At 53.8% G+C, this 26822-nt stretch overlaps 2 protein-coding genes across 4 annotated transcripts; both read right to left on the bottom strand.

Moving 5' to 3' along the window:
* Positions 1 to 2845: 2845 nt before the first annotated feature.
* Ctdsp1 (CTD small phosphatase 1) lies at positions 2846 to 7916 on the bottom strand. 2 transcript variants are annotated; one of them, XM_038338600.1, is made up of 7 exons: positions 7762 to 7916; positions 6324 to 6472; positions 5844 to 5945; positions 5662 to 5718; positions 5014 to 5106; positions 4712 to 4897; positions 2846 to 4393 (listed from the first exon to the last, which is right to left on the bottom strand). In XM_038338600.1, exons 1-7 carry the CDS (start codon positions 7826 to 7828, stop codon positions 4265 to 4267), a joined length of 783 nt encoding a protein of 260 aa, XP_038194528.1. In that variant the 5' UTR covers positions 7829 to 7916; the 3' UTR covers positions 2846 to 4264. The 2 variants fall into 2 exon arrangements, with proteins under 2 accessions (XP_038194528.1, XP_038194527.1); XM_038338599.1 differs by lacking the exon at positions 7762 to 7916 and adding an exon at positions 6787 to 6945.
* A 5687-nt stretch (positions 7917 to 13603) lies between these two features.
* Positions 13604 to 23251, bottom strand: Slc11a1 (solute carrier family 11 member 1). Of its 2 annotated transcripts, none has more exons than XM_038338597.1 (15): positions 23120 to 23251; positions 22544 to 22677; positions 21411 to 21533; positions 21037 to 21156; positions 19222 to 19328; positions 18784 to 18854; positions 18416 to 18483; positions 18120 to 18275; positions 17260 to 17418; positions 15868 to 15957; positions 15661 to 15780; positions 15234 to 15383; positions 14783 to 14856; positions 14213 to 14366; positions 13604 to 14104 (listed from the first exon to the last, which is right to left on the bottom strand). In XM_038338597.1, exons 1-15 carry the CDS (start codon positions 23124 to 23126, stop codon positions 13991 to 13993), a joined length of 1647 nt encoding a protein of 548 aa, XP_038194525.1. In that variant the 5' UTR covers positions 23127 to 23251; the 3' UTR covers positions 13604 to 13990. The 2 variants fall into 2 exon arrangements, with proteins under 2 accessions (XP_038194525.1, XP_038194526.1); XM_038338598.1 differs by lacking the exon at positions 23120 to 23251 and adding an exon at positions 22743 to 22791 and having other exon boundaries at positions 22544 to 22625.
* Positions 23252 to 26822: the final 3571 nt, after the last annotated feature.

Genomic DNA, 26822 nt, shown 5'->3' on the forward strand with positions numbered 1-26822 from the left:
AATCTCCATTCCCAACCCTGCTTAAGTTTTTCTCATTGTAAGTTTATTGTTTTTATTAAGGAGAGATATGTGTGTGTGTTCCCCTGGAGATGGGGTTAGAGCTGGTTGTGAGCTGTTGCTATAGGAACTGAACTCAAGCCCTCTGAGCCATCTCCAGACCCCTTTGTTTATCTTGTTTATTGTTAAAGTTTTGACTGAACTAAACAGAGTACCCTGCTCTAGTATGAGGAAGTCTCTACATTTCTGACCTTGGTGACGTGCGTCTGTCCTCTCAGCATTTGGAAGGTGAGGCAGGAGGAGCTCTTGGACTTCATAAGGCCCTAACAAGGTTTCTAAGCTTTCTCAATAATTGACTTCCCTGAGGGTTATGCAATCAGGTAAGGCAGCTTTTTCCAAGTTTACTCACCATTCGTACTTACCCTAAGTACTGAAACTCAGTACTCAGTCAGTACTGGGTTTACATGGCTGCACAATGCCTGGACTCCTCATTGCTCTAGTGCCTGGGTTAGGGCTGGAACGTAGCTCGGTGGTAGAGCACTTGTCTAGCATGTATGAGGCCCTTAGTTCAATTCCCAGCATTCAAAACAAAAAACAAACCAACAAAAAAAAAACACTATCAAGGGGGCCGGGAGGGTCTGGAGACCCTAATCAACGGGTGGAGAACGCCATTCACTGCCGAGGAAACAGACCACAGCGAGTAATTCGTGAGTGTTTCTGATTTACTATCAGATTTTTTTTTTCAGTACTGGGGATTAAATTCCAGTCCTCAAGCATGCAAGGCAAGTGTTTAAGAGGCTAGAGAGTTAGACCTTAACCCCTGCTGGTAGAGATTTTAACAACGATCAAAGACCAAGTTATGATATGGTTTCTATAGAAACTCTTCTTTTTTTCCCTGAGACAGGACTTCTCTGTGTAGCTCTGGCTCTCCTGGAACTCATTCTATAGACCAGGCTGGCCTCGAACTCACAGAGATCCACCTGCCTCTGCCTCCCCAGTGCCGAGATTAAAGGCGTACGCTAGCACTGCCTGGATGAGAAACTCTTATCTTACCTCTTTTCCTTAAATTACAGGTTGCAGTCACACCTGAGCTTTGATATGGCTAAAACTTCCTTTTTCTCTTTTCCAGACTTACTTTTAATTAATTAATTATGCTTTAATTTTGGAACTATTCCCAATCGGCCCTGAGGGATTTACACTCAGAAGTGTCTCTGGAGTAACTAACTCCAAAGAAAAGTTAAGGATGTTCAGAAGTAGTCTCATCTACTAGAGACTACATCCTAGAGAAAGAATACTGGTATTAAAAAAATACTATGTATCCCTCCGGAATTAATGGCATTTTTCTTTAGTTTTATATGTGTTTTGCCTGCACTTAACGCGCACCACATGCCTGCAGTGTCCGAAGAGGCCAGAAGAGGGCACCAGATCTCTTGGGACTAGAGTAGTATACGTTTCTGAGTGGTGCTGGAAGTTGACCCCGGATCTTTTGAAAGAGCAGCCAGTGCTCTTAACTGCTGAGCCATCTTTTCCAGCTCCAAGAATTAATGTTACTTGCACTGAGACGAGTTCCTTGAGAGCAGAAGCAAACCTGACACTGACTGGTGCTGACAAGGAAGTGCCCCCACATGTGGTTGAGTTTAACTGCGTGGGCAGAGGGTGTGTGGTTGCCGGGTTGGGGAGTTTGACTGTGGGTCTCAATGGAAGCTGGTGCTCTGCTTGTCTGGCCTCTGGGAATGCAAATTTGAGGCGACTACTGTTTGCATACAGAGCAGGAAACCAAGCCAGAGGCTGACTGAGGGCGGACGGAGGCCAGGGCAGGATATAAATCTTGCAAAAGATTCTCTTGGTCCACGCAGCTCCAGACCAGAGCTGATTCCAGGGTAGGCTTCTTCTCGGGTGGAAGTTTCTTGGCTCTTTTCTATCAGGTAAAGTAGTAGGGTGGGGTAGGGTAGGCAGAATGTGGTGAGGGACCATTTTCACACCTATTTCAGACACACACACACTCACACCTGAAGCAAAGGTGACTCGGAACTAAATTCTTGGTAAAGAGGCATGGGTGGCCTTGGGGAGGTGGTGCTAGGGGACGGGGACCAACATTTAGGAGCGGTATACCCCCCTTTCTCCACTCTGTGTGGTGGGGAATGGCTGAGCGCCACATGTTCGAAAAAGGGGTGACTGAGGCAAGCTCCGATCCGTCCAGACCCGGGGTATTCTAGGCCGGGGAATGCCAGGATTGAGAGCCCGGGAGGCCCCTAGCGGCAGGCGTCGGCTTTGGCCTGGCACTTCCTGCCCCGCCCAGGCGGGGTTTGCGGAAGACGAATTTGGCTGGAGGGGTGTGGCCAGCGCTGGCCGGAGGCCGCTAGGCCGGATCAGGATGCGGGGCGTGACCAGGGCACGGCCAATGCGAGCTGGAGGCCTCCGGGCGCCCCGGCGTCCGCCCCACCCAGTCCCCCTCCCTGCTGGCCTCACTGCCCGGAAGGCTGTAGACTGAGGGCAGCCCGTGTCTGCCTGGCTTTCCGCCTCCCGCCCAGCCCCGGGCAGGCCCCGCCCCGCATTCCAGCGGTGGGGGCACCGTGGGGTTTGTGTATTCTTTTATTTATTTGGAGTGTGTGTATACGTGGGGGCGAGCTCGTGCCATGGTACGTGTCGGGAGGTCAGAGAACAACTTGCGGCAGTTCGTGTTCTCTTTCTATCACGTGGGTTCTGGCAACCGAACTCAGATCGACCAGATGCCCACAGTCCCCTCCAGGCCAATTTCTTCTTGCCCAACAAGGTTCTGAAAAGCAGTCACAGGTGTAGGCCATTCACGCACTTCAAGTCTCCTCCCCCAAAAACCACAGAGACAGGATAGGAAGGGGTCTAGCTTTCTTTAGTTATCACACTGAGGTGCTGGTCAGAGAGAAGGCACTTAATTGGGAAGGTCATCTGATTCAGGCCAACCATACCCTCTCTCCCTTCACCAACTCCCTTGGCACTTGTTTGTGGGTCACTTAACCCTCATATTCTGGGGAGAGAGAGCCCAAGGACTTGAACTCTAGACTCAGCAAGGGGTGGGGAGGGGCTTTAGAAACAGAAGTCAGTTGGCAGAGTGACCTGGGAGCTGCCCCCAGCCAGCAGGGGGCCATGGAGGAGGCTGCGGGGAGTGAGGTGAGGGATGAGTTGGCACTGGAGAGGGGGGGCAGCTTAGTAAGTTTTCTTGGAGACTTCCCGAAGCCCACAAAAAGGTTCCACTTCCCGCAGATACTCTGAAGGCACCCGTGAAATCTGGGGCTTTGGGGAGAGACACGGATGAGGCGGACCCCCTCCCACTCAGCTGGCCGGACTAGCTCACTGCTGGGCACAGGAGGGACTCAATAAAATTTTTTTTGGATGACCAGAGTAAAAGGCTGCGACAGCCGGAAGACCGGGCCTGTGACCCCTCACGGCCCAGCTTGTTCCATTTAGAAAACAGTAGTTTTAAAAATGTACAAATCCTTGCCCTCCCTCCCCCAATTTCCGGGCCCAGGGAAGGGGTGATGGAGGAGTGTCTATTCCCACCCTTTCCTCGCTCCTTCCCTTAAGAATCTATATACACATATACATATTTATATGGCACCACGGGGGAGTCCTGCCAAGCCCCAGGCTTTGGGGAGATTGGGGCTCAAATGATATAGGGTGCAGCCATCAGCCTTGGACAAGCTGAACTGGGAGTGTTCCCTAAGGAAGGTCCCCTCTTTTACAAGTGATAATAGACTTTCTCCCTCTGCTTCCCTTGCAGAAACTGCTGGGCACCATCATCCCAAGAAGGAGGAGGGGAAAGGGAGAGGCTGGTTTCTCCCAGGTCAGCCTAGATCTGAGAAAAGCTGACCAGCAAAGAGGGTTCTATGCAAGGCACTCGGTGTCCAATGTTCCCAGACTAGGGGTGGGGGGCAATCCAAGGCATGGGACTGCAAAAACCTTGCCCCTACCCCCAAAGCAGAGTTGGGGTATGACACCCCATTTGGCAGCAGAGAAACATGGCAGCATGGAGAAGAGAAGACAGAAGGGGGGCAACAGGCAGGGCCCCCCAGGTCCCCTGAGAAGAGGGGAAAAAGTTTGAAGGCACTGATACAGGGGGCCAAGGGCTCTGTCCTCCATACAGCCTGGCAGGGGAGACACCCTCTTCCCCAGGGCCATGGATATTGCATAGCCCATGAGGTTTTGTTAACAGCTCAGGCAGGCTCCCACAGTCTGATGGGAATAGGCTTGGGCCTCGGTGAGGGGCAGATCCCGGCCCCAAGACACCTCACTAGCTCCCGGGCCTAGGCTGCCTGAGCACCGAGTAGACGTCCTCCACACGGCTGAGTTGCTCGAAGAAGGGTAGGAGATCGTGTAGCTCAGTGTCACTCATGTTGTCAAACCAGGAGGCCACTGGGACCTGGGGGGTGACAGCAGAGTCAGGGGCCCATGGCTGGCCCAACCCTTGCCCACACAGCACGCGCAGCTCGCTGTGCTTCCTGTGGTTAGGAGCCCAGCTAACTGGACCAGTGTCTGTCCCGTTAACAGGCCATGATTGGCAGCTTGGAAACTGCCAGATGGGGACCCCAGTCAGAAGTGAGTACCCCCCAACATGTGAGCAGGCAGCAGCCCCCACCCTCACCCTCACCCCCACCCCGCGTAGGGCCAGGGAGGCCACTCCGGCACATCCTATGTTTCTGCCCTCTGTCTCAAGCCCTGGGTTCCCTGTGTTACTCACGGCATTGTCTGGATGGAAGACATAGGAGGCGGGGGAGTTGTCTAAGATGAGCACCCGCCGCAGGTCTCGGCCCAGCCTGCTCAGGTCCTTTACATAGTTCCCCCGATGGAAGACACAGGACTCTCGAAACAGCCGTGCACGGAAGGCTCCCCACTTGTCCAGCAGGTCAGCTACAGGGTCTGCGTACTGGGGGTAGGAGGTAAGTCATTCTCCCGAGAGAGCAGCGAGCCCGGGACTGCATCTGGTGGCATGTTGACAGTGGGTGGGAGGGTGTGGCTGCCCGACCCCGGGCGAGGGCTCACCTTGGCAAGGCTGGCAGTGAACAGGACACACTCAAAGAGCTCGCCCATTCGCTGGAGGAACTCATCCACATGGGGCCGCTTCAGCACGTAGACCTGGGGAGTGAGCCAGTGAGGGAGCTGTTGGCCGACAGGCCGGGGTGGTAAACAGGCAGGGGACTGGAGCAGTAGAAGAGGCGGGGAGTCCATGGAGGATCCCCCAAAGTCTGCGAACTGCCCAACCATCTCCCTTCCTGAAGAGGTTGGAAAGTCATTCCAGGGGTCCCACCTCAGCTAGTGGGAGTCACTAATCCCCAGCCCCCTTTCCACGTTGGTCTTATTTATCCAAATACAGGAGCCCAGGTTAGCCCTCTCACCCCAAGGCTGCAGGGCACCGGCCCCCGAGCCAAGTAATGGAGAACAGGTTGGCCAGCACCACAACCTATCCTGAATTACTTGAACTGGGTCCCGGGCAGTGGGGGCAAGAGGGGCAAGAGGGCCCCACAATTCTGCATGTCTGGAAGTCTGGCTCCATCCCCGGGGTACCAAATAGCCCTGAGTTTCACATTCTCTTTGAGCCTTGGGCATTACCCATCTATCAAAGTTCCATTTGGGAGGTACCTGGGGTGCAGAGTGCAGACACCAAACCCCCCACCTCCCTCTGCCCCTCACCTGGTGAACTACCCCATCAATCTCCACGGGGATGATGAAGTCAGCATTGCTCACTGGCTGTGAGGAGAGAAGAATTGCTGGAGGGAGAGGAGGGGGGATCCCAGGGGTGAAGTCCAGCGGAGACCTCCCTCCCTGACCAGGGTAGGCCCCCCTGAGACCGCAGGCTGCTGGGCAGGGCCCACCTTGAAAGAGCTGTGCACCAGGGTCTCGTCCAGGTCGATGACCACGCAGATCTTGTCCGAGTCCTGGGCCTTGGCCTCGGGAAGCAGGTACTGGACTTGGGTCTGCCGTGGGGAGGGTCTGGGCTTAGTGGGGCGCCTCCTACACAGGCCTCCCTCCCCAGCTCTCTACCTGAGGACCCAACCAGATCTTCCACCCCCTCCTCAGCTTCAGCCTTGCCAGCTGTGGACCAGGGTAGGCGATATGGATCTCTCTCCCTCAGAAAGTTCCCATTTGTAAGGGATGTATACTCAGATCTCAAGCAAGCCACAGCTGTTGGCAGGGGGTGGGGTTTGAAAAAGGCAGGGCCTAGAGGGAAGGCGCCTCCCTTTTCTTTAGGGTCGGCAGGTGTGTCAGGAAAGTTCAGCCTAGACCCCCTTCTGCAGTGTCCACTGCCATCCAGGCCCAGGTGCGCCTGCATTTCCCTCCTGGCCACCACACACCTTAGGGATGGCGCCATTTTCCTCCACCAGCAGGGGAGCCCCACTGTGGGCAGGCCGAGGCTCCCCATCATCTCGGCAGACACAGCAGAAGAGCGAGTGGAAGATACCCCGACTCCGGGGCTTCTGGGAAGCTGCCGACTTCTGGTCACCTGAAGCAAGGAGTGAACGTGGGCACACTGGCCTGCATGCAGAGGCTCCACACACGCAAGCCCTCCGGTCTCAACCCCTGAGCAGAGAACGTGGGCACTCTCCCTCCATCAATGCCACACCAGGGTGCCTGCCCCTGGCTCTCTAGGAAATGCCCCTTTCCAGGGGCCCCTGCAACTCTTCTACATAAGGAAATCTGGTGTGGCCAAGAAGGCAGCCACTTTAAGGAGTAGGTGGCCTTAAGGAGGGGACAAATGGGGGGGTGCTTTCTCTTCTTCCCAGGGTTGATTTTCAACCACCTGACCCCACACCTTACCTGGGCAGCCCCTGCTCATGAACGTCAGGGCTCGGGGCCCCACCGTCCACTCCCACTCTCCCTCCATTCTGTCTACCCCATGAGTCCAAAGTTCTCAATAGAGCCTGGGCCCAGAGGCCAGTGTCCCAGGGCTGTCAGCCCCGCCTCCTCCACCCCGCCCCGTCTCAACCTTAGACTTCTGAGAGGCACACGCCTTCAGACTAAGACACCCCAGCCCCCCCACCCCCGCAGCACCCACTTTTCTAATCCTTTCTGCCTTCAGCCCCCAGAGAAGCTGGGACTTGACCGTGGACAGACCCAGACGACTCCCCGATCTTGAAATTCACACAGGAGGGGGGTGATCCCCACCCAGGCCAGCCCCAGGGGCTCCGCCTGCCCTTACAGGGTCGGTGCGAGTGTGCACAGGCTCGACGCCAACTGGCCTGGCCTGCTGCAGCCAGGGTGCCCCGTGCCCAGCTGGACACAGGCTCGCGAGTCTGTCTTGCACGCCCAGGGGCTCTGTGCCTCCGAGGGCGTCGTCCGCACCTCCACGCGAGACGCCCGAGTTTGTGGGAACGTGGTTGTGTGTTGGCGGGAGATCCCTTGCAGACTACCCAGCCCGCTGTCACCTCAGCACCCCTTCCAGACCTCAGCCTGGAGGGGGCGGAGCCTCAACGGGTGGCCAGGCGGCCGCCTCACCCCCACCTTCCAGTCCAATTGGCGCCAAACTGGGGGAGGGGGCGACGCCCGGGAATCGCCAGCCTACTAACCCCTCGCGAGCCTCCTGCCTCAGTTTCCCCACCAGAAGCACACGGAGCGCTCTAGCGGCGCCAGGCCCCGCCCAGCGGGGGCTCCAGACTCTCGCGGAGTTCAAACTCTCCCTGGCCCCGCTGGCGGGGGCTCGGGCTGGGCCGAGGCGCGCGCCCGGGGCAGTGGCAGCGGCTGCGGCGCGGGGACAGCCCTGAGCCCCGACCTCCCCTCCCGCCGCCCGAGTACCTTTGCCCCGCAGCGGGCCCCGCGCCTCCTCCTTGCTGATCTGAGTAATGACGGCCGAGCTGTCCATGGGGCCCGGCGCGCTCCACACCGGCCGGACTCTGGCCCCGGCGCCCGGCCTCCCCCCCGGCTCGGGCCGGAATCGGGGCGCGGGGGGGAGGGGAGGGTGGGAGGGAGGGATCCCCGCGAGCTTCGGAGGGGAGGGGAGCCAGGTTCTCGGGGGGAGGGGGAGGGAGGGGGCGCGGAGGAAACTTTGTTACAACATGGAGTTTCCTCCCCGCGAGGCGGATGCAAACATGGAACCCGGGCGCCGTTTCAAGGCTCCCCCTTAAAAGGGCAACGGCTTCGGCGCGACCGGGGCTCGGCCGCAGCTTTCATCACTTCTGGGGCCCGGCGGACTGGGAGGCGGGCCTGGTTCCTGCGGAGATTCAGGGGGCGTCGCCTCTCTTCCTGCGGCGTTCTGGCGGGACCAGGCCTCTGCGGCTGCGTGGCAGGGCGGCCAGCGGTAACCGGCCGCTGCAAGCTGGAGAGCCCCGGGCCGGCTCCAAGCCCCCGGCCGGCCGGGAGTGCCCGAAGGCGACGCAGCCCCACCTCCGCGCATTCCAAGGGGCTGACACCGGCTGCCTCCGTTTACTCCTCTGGAAAATGGGATGATGCTAATTTTCTGTAAAATGGGTGCTTAATTTTTTTTTAATTAAAAAATTTTTTTTGGTGTGGTCCTTTGAGACAAAGTTTTTCTGTAGCTTTGGGGTCTGTCCTGGAACTCACTCTGTAGACCAAGCTGGCCTCAAACTCACAGAGATCTGCCTGCCTCTGCCTCCTGAGTGCTGGGATTAAAGGCAAACGCCTCCACCATCAGGCTAATTTGTTGTTGTTGTTGTTGTTTTTTGAGACAGGGTTTCTCTGTAGCTTTGAAGCCAGTACTGGAACTCGCTCTGTAGACCAGGCTGGTCTTGAACTCACAAAGATCCGAGTGCTGGGATTAAAGGCCTGCGCCACCACCGCCAGGTGCTAAATATCGTTTGTGTATGGCCTGCAAATGTGTACGTGTACCACGTATGTGCAGTACAGTTCAGCGGCCAGAAGGAGGCATCAATTTTACCTAAAACTGGAGTTAACAGGTGGTTTTAAGCCACTATGTGGATCCTAGGAACGGACACCCCATCCTTTCAAGAGTAGCAAATGCCCTTGAGCAATCTTTCCAGTCCCCCCCCCAAAAAAAAACCCTTAAAATTACACTTATTTGTGTATGGGAGGGATGCACGCCCCACGAGTGGAGATCAGAAGTTCTCTTCTTCCACCAGGGGATGGCAATCAAACTCAGGTGGTCAGGCTCAGCAGCACGCACCTATACCCCTTAAGCCTTCTCACTGCCCCTACGTGGGTATTGTCTAACGTTGTGGGTATCGTGAGTGAGAAAAAGGCACTCTTCGCTAGTTCCAGTTATGCGAACTCATCAAATTATGGAATCCCAGAAAGATTTACTTCTGTGTATGTGTATGTATGCCAGGGCCTACGGTGGCCAGAAGATGGCATCAGATCCCCTAGAGCTGGAGTTAGCGCCCCCCCCCCCCGCCCCCGCAGTTGTTAGCTGCCCTGTATGTGTGCAAGCAACCCAACTACCAGGGAGGGCAGTGCATTCTCCTAACGGCTGAGCCATCTCTTCAGTCCCGAATTATGTTCTTGATCCACCTATAACTCAGCACCCACCGCAGTCTCGGGGGCATCACAGGATGTGAAAAATTCCACTTCCGTGCCTAGCTTTACCACTGACCTGTGGCAAACCTAACCCTCTTCCCGTCAAGCCAGTCAGCGTTTTCCCGGGCAAAAACTGAGCCTCCGTAGCTCAGGGCCTTGTTTCTTGTACACGCTGTTCCTTAGGCTTGGAACGTGCCTCCTCGTCCTTGGCAGAGCCAAATTCCGTCGAACTAGAAGAAATACCACCTTGTTTAGAGGTCCCCACCCCCACCCCGCCGTTCCTATCTGTGATTATATTTGAGAGGCCAGTTCTAGTGCTGGCTGTGTTCCCAAGTGCCCAGGGGACGTCCGCGGAGGGAGGGCCCAGAATCCGCCCTTGGGCGCCTGAGACTGAAACTATTCAGATTTTAAACACACGTGTCACCGGATCTGTGGTGACACACCCCAAGCCATTGCCTAGGTCTGCGTTTACAAACAGGGTCTTCTCGCAGGAAGCGCCCAGTTGCGCCCCTCGAAGGCTGCGGTTCGTTTATTTTTATTTTTCCTGTTTTACAAAGTTCCTTTCATTCGTCGTAATTTAAAAAATACGAACGCCAAGCCTTGACACGCACGCCTCGCCACTTCCTCCCCCCAGGCACTGGGGCGGAGCTGGGCGGACGCGCCTGTCGCAGCTGGTCAGAAAGCCGGCTGAGGGCCTGGCCCGCGGTGCGCTCGCTGCTCTGCAGGCGCGCAAGCTCAGTACCCGGGATCAGCAGGGAGTGTGGGACTCTCATCTCCCACCCCTCCGTCTGCTCTCCGGGAGCCCCAGGGCTGCCACCCTTACACTCCTTACCTCCCACGTGTTGGCGCCCTGGGTCGCCCGTCCTAAATGTTACTCCGGATCTCGCGGACTCCTTGGAACGATACCCTTCTTGCGTTTTTTGGCAGAAGAGGAAACAGCATGGAAAGGTGAAGGCACAAACCCAGACTCTCCGGCCTCTCTTCGGAGACCTCCTTCTTGGCCAGGTGCACCCTGGGTGCCTCAGCTTTCTCAGCCAGGCCCTCACTGTCCCCAAAAGGAAATGTGTGACCCGAGGTTGAATGATGGCTGGCTGGCTGCCTTTCATTCCCGTTGTTCCCTAACCCGCTACCCTGAACACTTACAAACCCTCCACCTAAATTCACATCAGTCCTCAGGAGCTACCAGATGGGCTCACTTCTTCAGGAAGCTCTGTAGCTCTCTCCCTGCTCCGGTGCTGGGCGCTGTACCGTGAGAATCGCAGCCCCAGTCCGGAGGGTGGGTGGGTGTTTTCTTGTTTCCTCCGTGGCTCCATCTCTGTTACTGTTTACTCTCCCCCAGCAATTGGGGAGGGGGGCTTTACCCACACAGTCTATTACGATTATTAATTTAATGGTTGCATACCCAAGAAAAACAACAGTGTGGGCCACTAGCCCGGCGGGGGCGGGGGTGGCGGGAACAGGACTCAGCAGAATCCTGCAGGGCAACTGAGACAGGGGTTCCCTCCATCCAGCCCCCTTGGTTCTCCACTTGCTCCCATTTACGGAATGGGGCAGGTGGCAGACCAACCCCACCCAGGGCCTAAGGAGCTTCTAGTGAAACTCTAAGGTAGTCCTCCTTCTGTAAATCCAATGAGAGTTTTTACCAGGTCTGCCACGGAGATGGGGGCTGCACTAACCATTGGCCTCTGGCCGGAAACAGTTGACCTAGACCTGACCTCATCCCTGACCCTGGGCCTCAGTAACCCCTATTGACCCTCCTTATCTTTTAAAAAAGAGTTTTAAAAATCAGGGGGAAAAAATCAACCCAGTGCTGATGGTGTCACACGCCTTTAATCCCAGCACTCAGGAGGCAGAGGCAGGCAGATCTCTGTGAGTTTGAGGCCAGCCTGGTCTACAGAGTGAGTTCCAGGACAGCCAAGGCTATACACAGAGAAACCCTGTTTTGAGGTGGTTGGGTGGGGAGGAGAGAAGAAGAAAAAGAAAACAAAGAAAAAGAAAAAAGTTTTTAAAAATCACTATATTTTATTTTTGTGTGTGTGAACACATGCCACAACACGTGTGTGGAGTCAGAAAATCCACACATGTGGGGCCCAAAGACTGTGCTCTGGTCCTCAGGAACGGTGGCTGGAACCTTTACCGACTGAGCCATCTCACTGGGCCAAGACTTACTTTCATTATTATAATTATTGATATTTTGAGATAGCTTTTACTGGCCTGGAACTTGCTACTGAGACCAAGCTGGCCTAACTCGAATGTGTAGAGATGCACCTGCTTCTGCCTCCAGAGCTCTCATGTTAAGGTGTGTGCCGCAGTGCCCGAGGGAGATTTATTTTCATGTATGGTATGTTAGCGTATGCTGCGAGTGTTAGGAAGTCTCTGGAGGGTAGAAGAATGAGTACCACGTTCCCCTGGAGCTGGACTTCCCGGCTGTTGTGAGCTGGCATATGCCATCCCCTGTCTGGGGTGCTGGAAGGAAGTCATCTGAGCCAAATTTACCTTCTCGGCGCCCAGTTCTAAATCCTAGACTTACTTATTCCTATGATCAGCCTTCCATCCTTCTGGGTCCCCCAGCTCCAGTCCACAGCATCTGAGAACTGTGCACTCCGGGCACGCTCACTGACAGCCCTTTCTTACTTAACTTTCAGAATCGTGTGCTCTGTGGCCTTCTCCCTGAACTCACTGGGTCAGCTGTCCGGCCTCATCCTGTCCCTGTTCTTGTTTATTTAGCCCCACCCCCACTCCTTCCCGTGAGAGCTCTTTGACAGCTGACGTCCTCTTTAATTCGGGACTTCACCTCTCCTCCACTGCCTACTACAAAAAAGTCACCCAATGAACGCCAAGTAAATTCCCGGGATGTGCAGCAAGTTGAGGAGAACCCGAAGGGGAATCTGGGAGAAGCGTTCCTCAACAGCTCCCTACCCCTATCGCTATCTCGGGTCCCATCTTCTCCAGGGACCAGCACCAAGGCATGGGGAGGAAGTACTCTTGCCCCTCTCTGGTAGCTGTCGGGGTTGCGCCAGATCTGTCCCTTCGCCGCTCCTTTCGGGGGCCCCACTCTTCTCGTTGCCCTTTTAAGAAAGAGGAAATTCTTTTCATAAACAAGCGCCCCAATCTGAGCGTCCAGCCGGCAGCCTCCCCAGCTGGGTTCCGGGTAATGGGCGCTACTTTCAGACAGCGAACCTCCCACAGGCTCAACCCTGGGGAAAGGCTGGGTGGACGCCCCTTCCTCGGTGCTGCTCTGGGCAGTTCCAGGCTAGGGTACGAGGAACCCGAGGAGTCCGGAGGAGGGACTTAGGGGAGCCTAGAAACTGTCTAGGGACCGTCTGCAAAGTGCTAGCTCTACACAGGGCGAAGGGTGCCGGACCGCTTGCTGCGGAGGACGGGGTTCCCTGCCCACGCTAGTACCACAGCCCTCGGAGAGCACCCGCCTGCTCACCTGAGTTTCGCTTGCCCGTGAGGGACCGCAGGGCTTAGGCCGGAGTGTGGGCGCTCGGGAGAGTCCCTGCCCCCAGGGGGAGCTGAGAGGCTAGTGCAGAAAACCCTAATAGCACAGCGTGGGAGTCAGGTCAGCCTTGTCCCCTGGGGAGATGGCAAAAGACCTGGGCCTTGAAGGCACAGACTTTTGGGGTTTTTTATGACCTGGTTCCTGAAAGAGAAGGATTCGTTTCTAGGTTTTACTGCCTGGGAAATGGGTTGCAGGAACAACAGAAGAGGAGATAATTAGACATTTGAGCGCAAGCGGGGGGGGGGGGGGGAGGAGTGTGATTTGACATTTCCATTTTTCCAGCGCTTTGAAACAGAGGGGCGCTACCGTTCAGTCGTCGGACTGTTTTAAAAGTTTCCTCCATCCCACCCCCCAAGCTCCTAAGCTCATCAGGTTGGTGCTGCTGCACTTCTCCGCTTCCGCCACCTTCCCTCCTCCTTTTCCTTCTTGAGACAGGCTCTCCTGTAGCCCAGGCTGGCCTTGGACTATCGGCAAGAGAATGACCTAGAACTCCTTAAGCCTCCTGCCTCTGCCTTCCAAAACAAAAGAGTTGCTTTGCTTTGATGAGGTGGTCTGACTGTCTATCACCTCAGTCTAGGAGGATTACAAGATTGCGTGGAATAGATTCTGGATATCTTTTAGGAACCAAGCAGCACACACTGGTTTGTTTTTAAGTAATCTTTATGTATATGGGTGCTTTGCCTGAATGTTTGTCTGTGCACCTTGTGCAGACAGTGCCAGTGCAGGACGCCAGAAGAGGGCGTTGGTTGACGGGGAACTGGAGTTACAGTCACTTGAGAGCCACCACGTTGGTGAAAGAGCAGCCAGTGTTCTTAACTGCTGAGCCATCTCTCTAGCCCCTGGCACTGTGTTTTTAAGTCCTTTCGGTTGGTGGTTAGATGGGTGTGGTCCCTAGCACAGCCGTGGATACTTTACTCAGAGGTAAAGCCCTCCTCTAAACGGGAAACCTGTAATCCAGAGAGCCGGGTTGCCGACCTCCAATTGCCTTGCTGTATCCCGCGGCCTTGCTTGCTGGATCCAGTGTGCTGCTCACCCAGAGCTTTCCCTGTCTTCCTGCTCCTCTTTAGGGAGCCCGTATAGGAAATGCTGGTGGGAGCCGTGAGTCAGAAAGGTGGCTCCGTGGGCGATGCAACAGGTCCAGGCCTGGGAAAGGACCATGAATGGGGGAGGAACCAGAGCTCTGCGGAAGCTCCGCCTCTCTCCCTCTCTCCCCGCCTCCCTTATCCCTTGGCTGCCTCCCCTCCCCCTTACCAGATAGGCAATAAGGCCCAAGTAGCCCACAGCCAGCAGAGCTACAAGGCCAAAGAAGGCAGGGTGCGGGAGGCTGGGCAGGTAGCTGACCACAAAGTAGAGGTTGATGGCGCAGATGAGTGCCATGATGCAGGACGTGATGACTTTGCTCAACCTGGGGGATGGAAGGATCCTGAGGGCCGGCTGGATGCCGCGGACCACCTGGATCATCTCCCCACGAATCCCAATCCCAGGACCTTCGGCTAGCTCAGAACTGGGGACAGGGACGCAAGATACCCTCTTCTCTGACCTGTGTGGTCTAGAGCAGACAGACCCCGTTGGCTACTTGGGGACCCTTCAGGCTCCGCACTGGTAGGATTTGGCAAGAGGTGTGTGGTAAAGGTTCTAGAACGAGCCCCACCAAGTCCTGGCTCCCATAGTTAGTAGCTGTGAGACATTGGGCAGATTCTTTAAGGTCTTGGGGCCTTGGTTTCATGGGATGGTGACGAGGACCGTAGTTCCTGCCTCTGCGTGGCTGTGAGTGCCGCGCCGAGGGCAGTTCCAGGGTCTGGTTCCGGAGGGAGTACTCACAGGCCGTTGGCAAACTCCTGCATGACGGCTGGCATGCTGGTGAAGGTCAAGATGGGCAGCACAGCAAAGGGCAGCTGTGGAGAGAAGTGGAGGCTGAGGCCCTACCTTGGTACAGCAGGGAGTGGGAGCCAGGAGCGCTGCTTCTCAGGCGGGGAGTCTTTGGGGAAATTCCCTAAGAGCCCTGGGCAGTTTTCTCATCTGTGGTCCTTTCAAAGCAGGAGGAAGTTGTGAAGAGCTTTGGCCTCAGGCTGCTGGGGTTTGAAAGCGAGCTCAGCCTCCAGTCAACTAACTTCATTCCTCAGTTTTTCCATCTGTGGAATGGGAATAGTGGGAGCTCTTGCTACTTAGGGTAGCTATAGAATCCTGTAAGGGTCTAGGACAGAGCCTAGAGGGCTCTTTGGGAGTGAAGGGGGGGGGGCTACTGTGCTCCTAATTAGATCATGGTTCTCACCAGCAGACTCTGCAGAACGTTGAGCAGATCGTTGAGGCCTGAGAGGTCCCTCAGGTCTCGGAAGACGGCCACAAGCACAGTGGGCAGGATGGCACAAGAGCGAGTGAGGAGGACACGTGCGAAGCGGGACCACCGCAGCTTCAGGAAGCCCTGATTGGGAGCCAGCACCCTGATGGGGCCGTTTGGCCTCGGTTGTCCCAGGCCCCGTCCCCCCGCCCCCACGTTTGTCGGTATTGGAAACAGGGGCAGCTCTGAACCTTGCTGGTGAGCAGAAGATGAGTTCTGGGAAAGGGAGGATTCCCATAACTGGTGGCTGAATATGGAACACCTTGGGGGATTCTGTCTGTCATCTCGCCTCTCTGCCACTCCGAAAAGCCCATAGTCTAAGCCTCACGCAGTGAGGCTGCTGCCCTTGGCCGGTGCCCACCTCCATCACGAACTGTCCTGCATAGGTGCCCGTCATAGTAGAACTCTGCCCCGCTGCCAGGAGACCCACTGCCCAGATGTAGAGGGCGGCGGGGCCAAAGAGACAGCCTAGGATCACACCCTAGAGGGAGAAGGTGTGGTCAGACAGAGGTCCCGCCCAATAGAGGCCCCGCCCCTGATAAGGCGTGACCAGGCGAGGGGCACTTACTCCTTGGTAAATGTCCACCGACACTGTGTGGTTGTCCCTAGGGAAGATCTTAGCGTAGCTGTGGAGGCTGCTGTTGGCACAGATGTTGAACTGCAGGCGGGAGTCAGTATGAGAGAGGTGGGAAAATCAGGACCCCAGGCCTCGGTCAACTTTAAATCTGAGGCCCTGCTAGACATACTTTCCTAATAATGGCTTTCTTTTTCTTTCTTTCTTTCTCTTTCTTTCTTTCTTTTTCTTTCTTTCCTTTTTTTCTTTCCTTTCTTTCTTTTTCCTTCCTTCCTTTTTTTTTTTTTTTTTTTTTTGCCAAAGCATCTCTATGTAACCCTGTGGGTCTTGGAACTCCCTGTGTGGACCAGGCTGGCCTTGAGTTCACAGAGATCTGTCTGCCTTTGCCTTCAGAGTTCTGGGTTCAAAGGCTTGGGCCACTAGGCCCAGTGTGTTTTTATTTCTCTTCCTATGAATTTGTTGTTAGTATTTAAAATGCAGCTCCACATAGAAACCAGGCTTCCAGTCTCTGAGATCAGTAAGAGCTGGCACAGCCACTACATTCCCGCATCCTCCTCTCCCAAAGAGCCCCGCAGTCATGTGAACTAGAAAATAGGCGTTTGCGTTTAACCCCAGCATTCTAGATTAAAGCGGCAAGTGGATCTCTGTGAGTTTGAGACCAGCCTGGTCTACAGAGTGAGTTCCTGAAGTCCCCCATACACTCTGCTCCTTTCATGCTAGGCAGTACAGTGACATCCACGGTGAGGGGGAGTGCACCCTCACACACTCAGGGCGTGCAGCAAGACCTTCCAAGTGCAAGGATCAGGGAATTCCAGTTGCTCCCTGCCCCGACCCTCCCCCACCTCACTGACAAAAAGGGCTCCACCCTTAGCAACTATGTAGCACTGACTGGGATCGTGACAGTCCTGTAATGGAGGATTTACTCCTAGAGGGTGACAGACCCAAATCTAGACCCCAGAGAGCAAAGAGAAGCTAGTCAGCTCCTGCTTCCAGAGGTCATTTCAGGGGACCCTCCCTAGCCCGGTCTCGGTCATTGTGCATCACTGCCTGCAGCTGCTTCCCCGCAATGCAACTCTGAACTTCCCTGAGCACCCATGGGTGGGCGGCTGGCTTCCTGTCCCTCCACATCATCCCTGGGTCTGGTACACACAAGGGCAAGGTGCAGGACTCCTTGCTCACTCTCCCCTGTGACTCTCTGGTGATGCCTAGTACTAAAGCAACAGCTGTCACTGTTACAAAGTACTTGACACCTGTCTCCTGGGAGCTGAGATGATGAGAGCCCAGAGTCCCCGCAGAGGCTCTGGGAGATGTGGCTGTGGGACCTGGAGGGCAAATGGGATGGCGGGGACACAGATAGAGCTGGTGCGTAGGAACAGCGCGGCTCACCGCTTCCTCATTGGTTTGCTGGTAGAAGGCCTGACCAAACACGGCCATAACAAAGAGGTTGATGATGAAGGACACAGAGAGGGCGATGGTGGCTTCAATCAGGAAGTACATGTTGGCTTCGCGAATGTCCACCCGGCGGGTTCTGTCTACTTCTCTAGACTAGGAAGGTCAGAGGTGGAGCGAAGGGTCAAAGTCTCTGAGAGGCTCCCGATGGCCTCTATCCCCACGTTTTTATGGTGTTCCCTCCGAGTCACAGCTCCTTGAAGGTCCCCTATGTGGTGTCTGGTTCAGGTCCCCGTCAACTGCCCCCTCCTACATCTTTCCCCTTACCAGAGGTCCCTTCCTCAGTGACAGGCTGTGTGAGTGAAGGAAGGGACCTGGCCTTTGAGGTCCCTCTCTAACTCAGCCCGGGTGTCCTCTGCCCCCTCCATCCAACACGCTTCATTTTTGAACGCATCTGGTTCGTTTCTGCCTCAGGACCTTTGCCTTTGCCATTCTCCCTGTCTGCAATGGCATCTCCCATCCTCCGGTCTTCTCTACCAGACTTTTTCAGTTTGTTTCTTTGTGAGTACCGTTTGCCATGCACAGTTCCTTCCCTGGTTTGCTTTGTCCTTGTCTGCATCTCCCACACTAGGATGCGGATGTTTCTAGAGGCGAAGGCCTTGACTGATCTATACCCCTCTCCCGGCTCCCGGCTCCCGGCTCCCGGCTCCTGGCACACTTCAGACCCGTTATTACAGGTGCACTGAGCAGCAGAGAATGACTCCATCCTTATCTAGGATGCTCTGGGAGGGCGTCAGTGGCAGGAGTCCAGGATCAGACACGGGCTTCCCATGCCTCCCTCCCTTCCCCCAGCTCACCTTGACCAAGGCTGAGTGCAGGTAGATGTTGTGTGGCATGATGATGGCACCAACAATGCCCACTGCTTGCAACAGCTCAGGCTGACCGCAGCCCGGGCAGGAGGGCAGGAACAGGCCCTGAAGAAGAGCTCCCTGGGATGGATGTGCTACCACGTACTGTTGGAAGGAACTTAGTCAGCCCGTTAAAACCACTCTCTTTTCAACCCCATCCCAAAGGCAGGCAGGTAATGTGGCTAAGGGCTGTCTCCCTAGACCCCCGGGAAGGGAAGGACGTGTAGCTCTGATTTCTTTCCCACCTCATAACCGAAGGTCAAAGCCATGATAGTAATAAGAAATCCAAAGAAAGCTTCGAGCTTGCGCAATCCTAGGGGCACGGCAAAGGAGTGTAAGAGACAAACTCCAAACCCCTGCCCCATAAACACTCTTGAGTGGCTGTTTTGAGTACTTTGTGCCAGGCACTGGGCCAAGGGCTTAACATATATTTTCCTCATTGAAGCTTCACCGCAGCCCTATGACGACTGGGCTGTTCTTTCTCGTGTTACAGAAGATGAAACCGGAAGCCCTTGCTCAAGACACACAGCTGGAGTACGGGGGACCCATGGCCCTAGGAAGAGCCAAGGCTCCATGAGGGCAGCCCTACCCACTCTCATCCCCTTCCTCTCACCATAGTTATCCAGGAAGAGGAAGAAGAACGTGTCCACGATGGTGATCAGGACGCCGCCCCACAGGGGGATGCTGAAACCACATAGGTCACGTCAGCCCAGTGTGGGCCAGGTCTGGAGTTCCAACCCTCTGTGGGGAGTCAGGACCCCAAGTGGCCTGGACAGCTAGGGTGAGTGGAGTGTGGGGTGTGCCGAACCTGCATAGACACCCAGGAAAGGCCAAACCAGGTAGGGGGATCAGGAGTGGTAGGGAGCCCTGGCCTGTGCTATGTGACTCACATGTGTGTGACTTTACACACGTCACCCCACACTCTGAGAGATTCATATCAGCCCTACATGTAAGGAATGGGGTGATAAAGAAGACACAGGGAGGTCCTTGGCATGGGGAGGAGACAGCAGCTCCCTCCAGCCTTGGACTGAGGTGGGCTCTCTAGTGGTACCGTCCAGCTGAGAGCAGGTTGAAGGAGATGGCTGTGCCGATGACTTCCTGCATGTCTGAGCCCACAATGGCTAGCTCGATGGTCAGCCAGAGGAGGGTGCGGGGCACCTACAGGGAGGAGAGGTTGCTTCCTTAAAAGAAGGCTAGCTGCTCGGCATCTCATTCTTCTCTTGCCTTGTGGTGCTCTGTGCTGAGCTATGGAACTGGAAGCCTGCAGGCTTTTATGCTTGTCAGCTGGCTTTAATCCCAGCAGTGCTCGGGAGGCAGAGGCAGGTGGATTGCTGAGTCTACAGAGTGAGTTCCAGGACAGCCAGGGCTACACAGAGACACCCTCTCTCGAAAAACAAAAATAACAAAACAAGACACACTTAAAGGGCTTTGCCATGGGATTTTTACATCTTGTGAGGGTTTGTGTCCTGGAAGCTTGGTCTCATGTTGAGATGTGGTAGAACCCTTTAGAGCAGAAGACAGACACGGGGGCACAGGCCTGACGTCCCAGAAACCAAGGCAGGAGGAAGAGGACAGCCTGGGGCAGCTTGGTAAGAACATGTCTCAAAACAATGGTCTAGAGGGCTGAGGACGGAGCTCAGTGTGGTGGTGCTTGACATGGCACTGGTGAGTCCTAGGCCCAATTGTATGTACCCACCCCAAAACAAAGCCAAGCAGAAATTGGCACCTTGAACATGTAGAAATCTGAGCTAATCAGACTTTTGTCTTTTTTTTTTTTTTCAATTTGATTAAATCTGGAGATTCAACTCAGGCCTTGTGCATGCTAGGTGTGTGCTCAATCACTGTGTTACACCCCAGCCTAATCTTCTTCTTTCTTTTTTTGGGTGGGTTGGGATGGGGTGGGGTAAAAGACAGAAACTCTTTAAGTAGGCCTGACTGTCCTGGAGCTCACTATATAGACCTGGCTGGCCTCAAACAGAGAAGCCACCTGCCTCTGCCTCCTGAGTCCAGGGATTAAAGGAGTGTACTATTACCAAACTTGGCCCTTTAACTATATGTGTGTGTGTGGGAATATATATATATATATATATATATATATATATATATATATATATATAATTCTGACAGACATGATGGTGCACACCTCTAATCCCAGCGCTCTGTAGGTAGAGGCATGAGGGTCTCTCTGAATTCCAGACCAGCCAGGGCTACACAGTGAAACTCTGCCTCTAAATAAATGAATGAAAATAAAATAAACTACCCTGTTTTGCTCACTTTGTTTTAGCGATAGGTACAGACTATTTCCAGGAGATGCTGAAAGAAACACTCCTAGTGGCCTTTTTGGCAGTGGCACCAGTGAGGACCTCGACTTCGGTGGTTCTCATGGTTATTTAAGCCTGGCTGCAAGCTTCTAGAAGCAAATGACTGCTTTGGGGAGCCCATGGTGTGGGGAGGAGGCTATCAGCTTTAGTGACACCTTCTGCCCTTGAGCCTTCAGCCCTTCTGACTCTGAAAGGGTTAAATTTGAAAAGGGCTAGAGATGCAACTCAGTGGGAGATTGCTCATCTTCCCATTAGGAGCTCCTGGGTTTAACCTCTAGTTGTGAAAGAAAAAAAAATAACCAAGTGAATGAATAAAACAAAAATCGCTTTGAAATAACTCATGGTGTAACTTTGGTGGTTCCCCAGCCCGGCAGTGACCAGCTGCGTGACTATGAATCAAACTGTGTTTTCCTTCGCCAGCTGGGCCTGCGATACCGGGGAGCTGACGATGTATTTATTTTAAATGGAAGCTATAAGAAGCTGCTCAGGGTTTGAGACCCATAGGTGTTGCCCGTCCATGAGCCCTCGGCCTCTTCCTGGCTCACCTTAGGGTAGTAGAGATGGCAGACTTCACCCAAGTCCTTGCCAGTCACCACGCCTAGCCGGGCAGCCAGCCTCTGGCAGAGCAGGCCCAACACGGTGGCCCATAGCAGCACCCAGAGCAGCTGTGAGGGGAGAAGGAGACCCTTAGCCAAGACAGTGCCTCCCCGACAGAGACTAGGTGGGGTGGAAAGACCCCCACAGTACAGTCACCTTTCTGGAGGGCCTTCCCTGGGGACATCCCCCCCCAGTTCCCCCACAAGCACAAGCTTGATACTTGAACTTAATCCCTATTCCCAGGCAAACCACCCAGGCGTGGTCTACACCAAGATGCTGCGGCCCTCCCCACAGAGCCAGCATAGATGCCCAGCTTCAATACTTTAAATCCAGCCACAGCCCCAGCTTGAAGGTCCGACTCAATGTTCCCTGGGTCAAGGAAAGCGATGCTCATGAGGAAGCCAGGCCCCGTGAAGGCCCACAGTTTCCTCAGGCTGAATGTGCCCTGCGGGAGCAAGCAGAATCAGGCCATCTTAGATGTGGGGGTGGTGGAGGCTGGCCTTGGCAAAATCAGCCCAGGATGGCCGGCCCTGTCCTCCATCACCCCAACAGTGCTGCCCTCCACCCTGAGGAGCCAATGGGTTGTGCTGAGTCACTGTGGCTCTGCCGTTTTGGATGGGTCACATTCTGCTGCTGGCCTGCATGCAACTTGCCTGCCTCTTGCATGCTTGTCATGCAGACCTCAGAGTCCCCAGAGAGGGACCTTGTTGTAGTTAAACCTCCCGGTTCCAGATCCTCCTCCCCCAGCCTTTCTCATACCACAGGCACTGATCTCTGGGGACCACTGAGGTCTCAGTCACTCAACCCTGTTTCTGGGTTTGACCTTTTGGGCCAGGAATCTGCTTAGAAGGTGGCAGCAGAGACTGATCCAGTGCCCAGAGGGTAAAAGCACTTGCCACCAAACCTGGAACCCACATAGTAGAAGGAAAGAACTGGCTCCCCCAAGTTGTGCTCTGACCTCCATATGCATGCTACAGCATGGACACACCTACACACGCACACACATGCATGCAATAGCATGGACACACCTACACATGCACACACATGCATGCTACAGCATGGACACACCTACACGCACATGCGTGCAATAGCATGGACAAACCTACACACGCACACACAAATGCACAAAAATAAACAATGTGATCCATTTTAAAAAGAAAGATTGTGGCAAGACTGGGTGGCAGCATCCTAGAATCATCCCGATGATTCTCTTTTACCCCTGTGCTCTCCCCTGGGTGGTTCCTTCCTCCAGTGCTAAAATAGTCTCAGGCTCTTTCCCCTCACAGGAAAGCTGAGGTTCTCTTGAGAACCATGTGATTATTTTTCAGATAACTCCAGAGTACCCAGTTAGTCACTGTTGTGGGTCACAGGAAATGCCGCCTCCCCGGACTGCAAGACCTCAGAGGATCTGGTAGACCCCCCCGGAAGATCTCAGAATGTTGACAGCATTCCTACCTGCTCTGTGCTGGGGATGGAAATCTTCTCTCTCAAATAGGTCTCCTGGGGTGGTACTTGCTGAGGTGCTGGGCCTGGCAGACTGGAAATGGAGCCATAGCTAGGCCTGCTCAGCCTGTGGGGGCTCTTGTCACCTGCAGTGGACCCCAGGATGCTAAGCGAGCGTGACTTTCTTCCAAGAGCCTAGGATTCCAGTTACCTGCCTCCTCCACCACCTCTACCCCCTCGACTGGCCATTTCATCCGTGTTTCAAGTAGAGGTTTCCAGAATCACTTCCCTCCCAGTGAGCACAGAACTTCTCCAATCTAAATCTCCTGAGTCAGGAGATTTGTGAGACGTGAGGCCCAGAGAAGGGCAAGCCGAGGCCTCCAGCTCAGCTGCTCTGGCCCCATGCTCTGCCCCCCCCCCCCCCCAGCTTTAATCCTCAGAACTGCCAGACTCCAGTGTGTCTGGCAGACCAGGGCCCCCACAGAGACCATAAGTCCTCCTTGCTGCCTCAGATCTCCTCCAGACTTGGTCTCCTCATTCACCCTCCCCCACTCAAATTACACTAGGTCCCTAGAGGTCACCACTCACGAATCATGAGGACGCAGGTGTCTGACACAGTCTGTGTATGGTCCACAGGCCCAGCAGCATCTCAATCTGTCCCCTTCTATGGGTGCTGGTACGAATTGAGTAAGAGTTGGGGAACCCGCACCCTTCCCATCCTTGCCAGACTCCCACCTCCACATCACCAAGTGCATGCCCACAATTTCACACACTCGGTGTTTCGAAACACTCACCAAACACAGAAGTGGCCAGTGGTGGCGGAAGGAGCTGGTAACCCACAGCTTTGCCCCTTCTTCCTCTCCTGGCCACCCTGTGCTCCATTACATCTCTGGTCTTGTTCCAGGTACCCCCAAATTACCTCTGATTTCAGGTACTTCCGGCCTTTTGGGGTATTAGTGGTCACATCTCATTGTAGCCACTCACCCACTACACACAGACACAAACACACACACAAAGACACACTCTCACACACACACTCACACACACAGAGACACACTCACACACAGAAACACACTCACACACATACTCACACACACATCACACACACTCTCACAAACACAGAGACACACACACACTCAGCACATACACTCTCTTTCTCACACACACATCACACACACAGAGACACACTCTCACACACAGAAACACACTCTCACACACACACTCACACACACAGAAACACACACACTCACACACATCACACTCTCACACACACAGAAACACACACACTCACATCACACACACTCTCACACACAGAGACACACTCTCACACACACATCACACACTCACACACACAGAAACACACTCACACACTCTCTCTCACACATACACTCCACACAGTCTCTCTCTCTCACACACACTCTCTCTCACACACACAGAGACACACTCACACACACACACGCACACTCAGGCCTTTCATCTCAGTCTGGAGCTCCAGGATGATGAGTTGACCTAAGATGAAGGAGGGAGGAAGGTAGAGAGTCCGTCTGTCTGTGCACCCATGAGGGTCTCAGAAGAAAAGATTTCCCAGGTCCTGCCATGGGCGAAAGCTGTGTCCATGCCGCAGAATGAACTCCTGGACATTTACCCCAGAGAAATTAAACATATGTCCAAACAATAACCTGCACATGAAGCTTATCGCAACATATTTGTAGTAGCCCACAGCTGGAATTACCCCAGCTGTCCATCAATGGGTGAGTGAATCACTGCTTGGCAACAAAGGAGACAAAGTGCTACTGCATATAATAACGTGGGTTATTCAGAGCCTTGGGGGCTGGGGAGATGGACCAGCAGTTAAGAGCATTGGCTGATCTTCCAGAGGTCCTGAGTTCAATTCCCAGCAGCCACAGGGTGGCTCACAACCATCTATAGTGAGATCTGGTACCTGCTTCTGAGCTTCTGGCCTACAGACATATACGCAGTGAGAACACTGTATATATAATAAATAAAAAAATTTTGTTTTGTTTTTTGAGACAGGGTTTCTCTTTGTAGCTTTGGTGACTGTACTGGAACTGGAGCTCACTCTGTAGACCAGGCTGACCTTGAACTCACAGAGATCCGCCTGTTTCTGCCTCCAGAGTGTTGGGATTAAAGGCACGTGCCGCCACCACCCAGCTAAAAAGCTTTTTTTCCCCCTGGCTTTTCAAGATAAGGTTTCTCTGTAGCTTTGGAGCCTGTCCTGGAACTAGCTCTTGTAGACCAGGCTGGCCTCAAATTCACAGAGATCTACCTGCCTCTGCATCCTGAGTGCTGGGATTAAAGGTGTGTGCCACCACCGCTGGGCTTAATAAATAAATCTTTAAAAAAAAATAAAGTTCAAAGCCTGCCTGGGCTGTCGACTGAGTGCCAGGTTCCAACAATTTAGTGAAGCCCTATATCAAAATGCAAAGTAAAACCATAGTAGGGAAGTACTTTAGTAGCAGAGTGCTGGCATAGCACGTACTTAGGTTAAAAAAAAGGTCACTTTCAAAAGCTTACCTATTAGTTCAACATGATAGCACATGTCTCCATCCCCAGTACTCCAGAGGCTTACACAGGAGAGTAGAGAGTTCCGAGTGAGCCTTGCACACATCAGGCAAGTGTCCTGCCATTGACCCGTGGCTTTTTCAAGACAGAGTCTATGTGGTGCAGACTGGCTTCACGCTCACAATCCTCCTGCCTCTGCATCCTGAGCGCTGAGATTATAGGTATGTGCCTTGTATCTGTGTGTGTGTGTGTGTGTGTGCTGAGAAAAAGAGAGCACCTTGGGGATGGTGGGTGTGTGGATATGTGTGATATATGTGAGTGTGTGACTGTGCACTGTTGCACGCTCATGCAGATCCCAGACCAATATATTAAGTGTTTTCCTCGCTCACTCTCTGTCTTACCCTAAGTGGTAGAATGCTGGCGTACATATGCCTCTGAAACAGGAGTTAACCATTTTGTCAAGCTGGCTGGCCTCAGGATCCACCTGTCTCCAAATTCCAGCTTTTCAGCCATGCCTGACTCTTTTATATGGGTGCTGAGGATTAGAACTCAGGTCCTCACGCTGGCAGAGCAAATCCTCTTACCCTCTGAGCCATCTCCCCAGCCCTTGTCGTCCCATTTAAATAGTACTTTTACAACAGCAACATCCTAGAAATGAAGATCAGATCTGCGGTTGCCCCAAGTTAGGGATAAATCAGGTGGAGGAGGGATGTGGTTGTAAACTTGTGGTGCTGCAATGGGGTAGAAATGGAACCCACATGTGAACCAGCTGCACGGGACTTAATAGACCCACAAGTCTGTGCACCCTTTCACAGTGAATGAATCCAGAGAAAGTGAGGATGTCACGGCCCAGGATAATGGTTCATGACATTGGGTCCATGTCAGTATTCCAACTATAGTAAAAGTGGAAATGCAAACAGATGTTTGAACACCAGCTCCTAGCAACATTATTTACATTAGCCCAGGAGGGGAAAATACCCACACGTCTGTCAACACATGGATAGATACCATATAGTATAGATATGTAATAGAATATGGCTTGAGATTAAAACGTCATGGAATTCTGATGCTTTAGATAATATAGATAACCCCCAAAGCATCATGTTGACTGGGTATAGTGTTACATGCCTGCCATTATGGAACTTGGGCAGAGGATACAGGAGGATTACCACAAGTTCAAGGTCAGCCTGGACAACAAAGTGACTTTAGAACCAGCCTGAACTGACGTGGGATTCCCCTTTGCCTGCTGTGAATATGTTTTATTGCTATTGGTTAATAAAGAAGCTACTTTCGCCTATGGCAGGGCAGAATATAGCCAGGCTGGAAGATATATAGAGTGAGTAGACAGAGTCAAAGAGACTCCATGTAGCTGCCAAAGGAGAAGGATGCCCACCAGAACCCTACCAGTAGGCCGCAGCCTCATGGTGATACATAGATTAATAGAAATGGATTAATTTAAGATGTAAAAGCCAGCCAATAAAAAGCCTGAGCTAAAAGATCAAGCAGTATTGTAATTAATATAATCTCTGTGACTATTTGGGTCTGGGCAGCTGGGAACAAAAGAACAGCCTTCTTCTGCACTGGGCTATAACTGAGGTGACTGACATCAGTTCTTTGGAATGCCATCAGGTTTCCTATAGGTAACTCTGTTGTTTTGTTTTGTTTTTGTTTTTGTTTTTTGAGACAGAGTTTCTCTGTGTAGCTTCGGAGCCTGTCCTGGAACTCGCTCTGTAGACAGTTGGCCTCGAACTCACAGAGATCCACCTAC

The sequence above is a fragment of the Arvicola amphibius genome, chromosome 8 (assembly GCF_903992535.2).
Source record: "Arvicola amphibius chromosome 8, mArvAmp1.2, whole genome shotgun sequence".
Classification (NCBI taxonomy): Eukaryota; Metazoa; Chordata; class Mammalia; order Rodentia; family Cricetidae; genus Arvicola; species Arvicola amphibius.

Coding starts and splice junctions, on each gene's coding strand:
- Slc11a1 (XM_038338597.1), bottom strand. Junction 21,157..21,410: donor GGGCTGTGGCTGGATTTAAA/GTATTGAAGCTG, acceptor CTCCCCTCACAG/CTGCTCTGGGTGCTGCTATG. Junction 17,419..18,119: donor TGCACTCAGCCTTGGTCAAG/GTGAGCTGGGGG, acceptor TGACCTTCCTAG/TCTAGAGAAGTAGACAGAAC.
- Ctdsp1 (XM_038338600.1), bottom strand. CDS start 7,828: ATGGACAGCTCGGCCGTCATTACTCAGATCAGCAAGGAGGAGGCGCGG. Junction 5,719..5,843: donor TGGTGCACAGCTCTTTCAAG/GTGGGCCCTGCC, acceptor CTCTCCTCACAG/CCAGTGAGCAATGCTGACTT. Junction 4,394..4,711: donor TCTTCCATCCAGACAATGCC/GTGAGTAACACA, acceptor GTCACCCCCCAG/GTCCCAGTGGCCTCCTGGTT.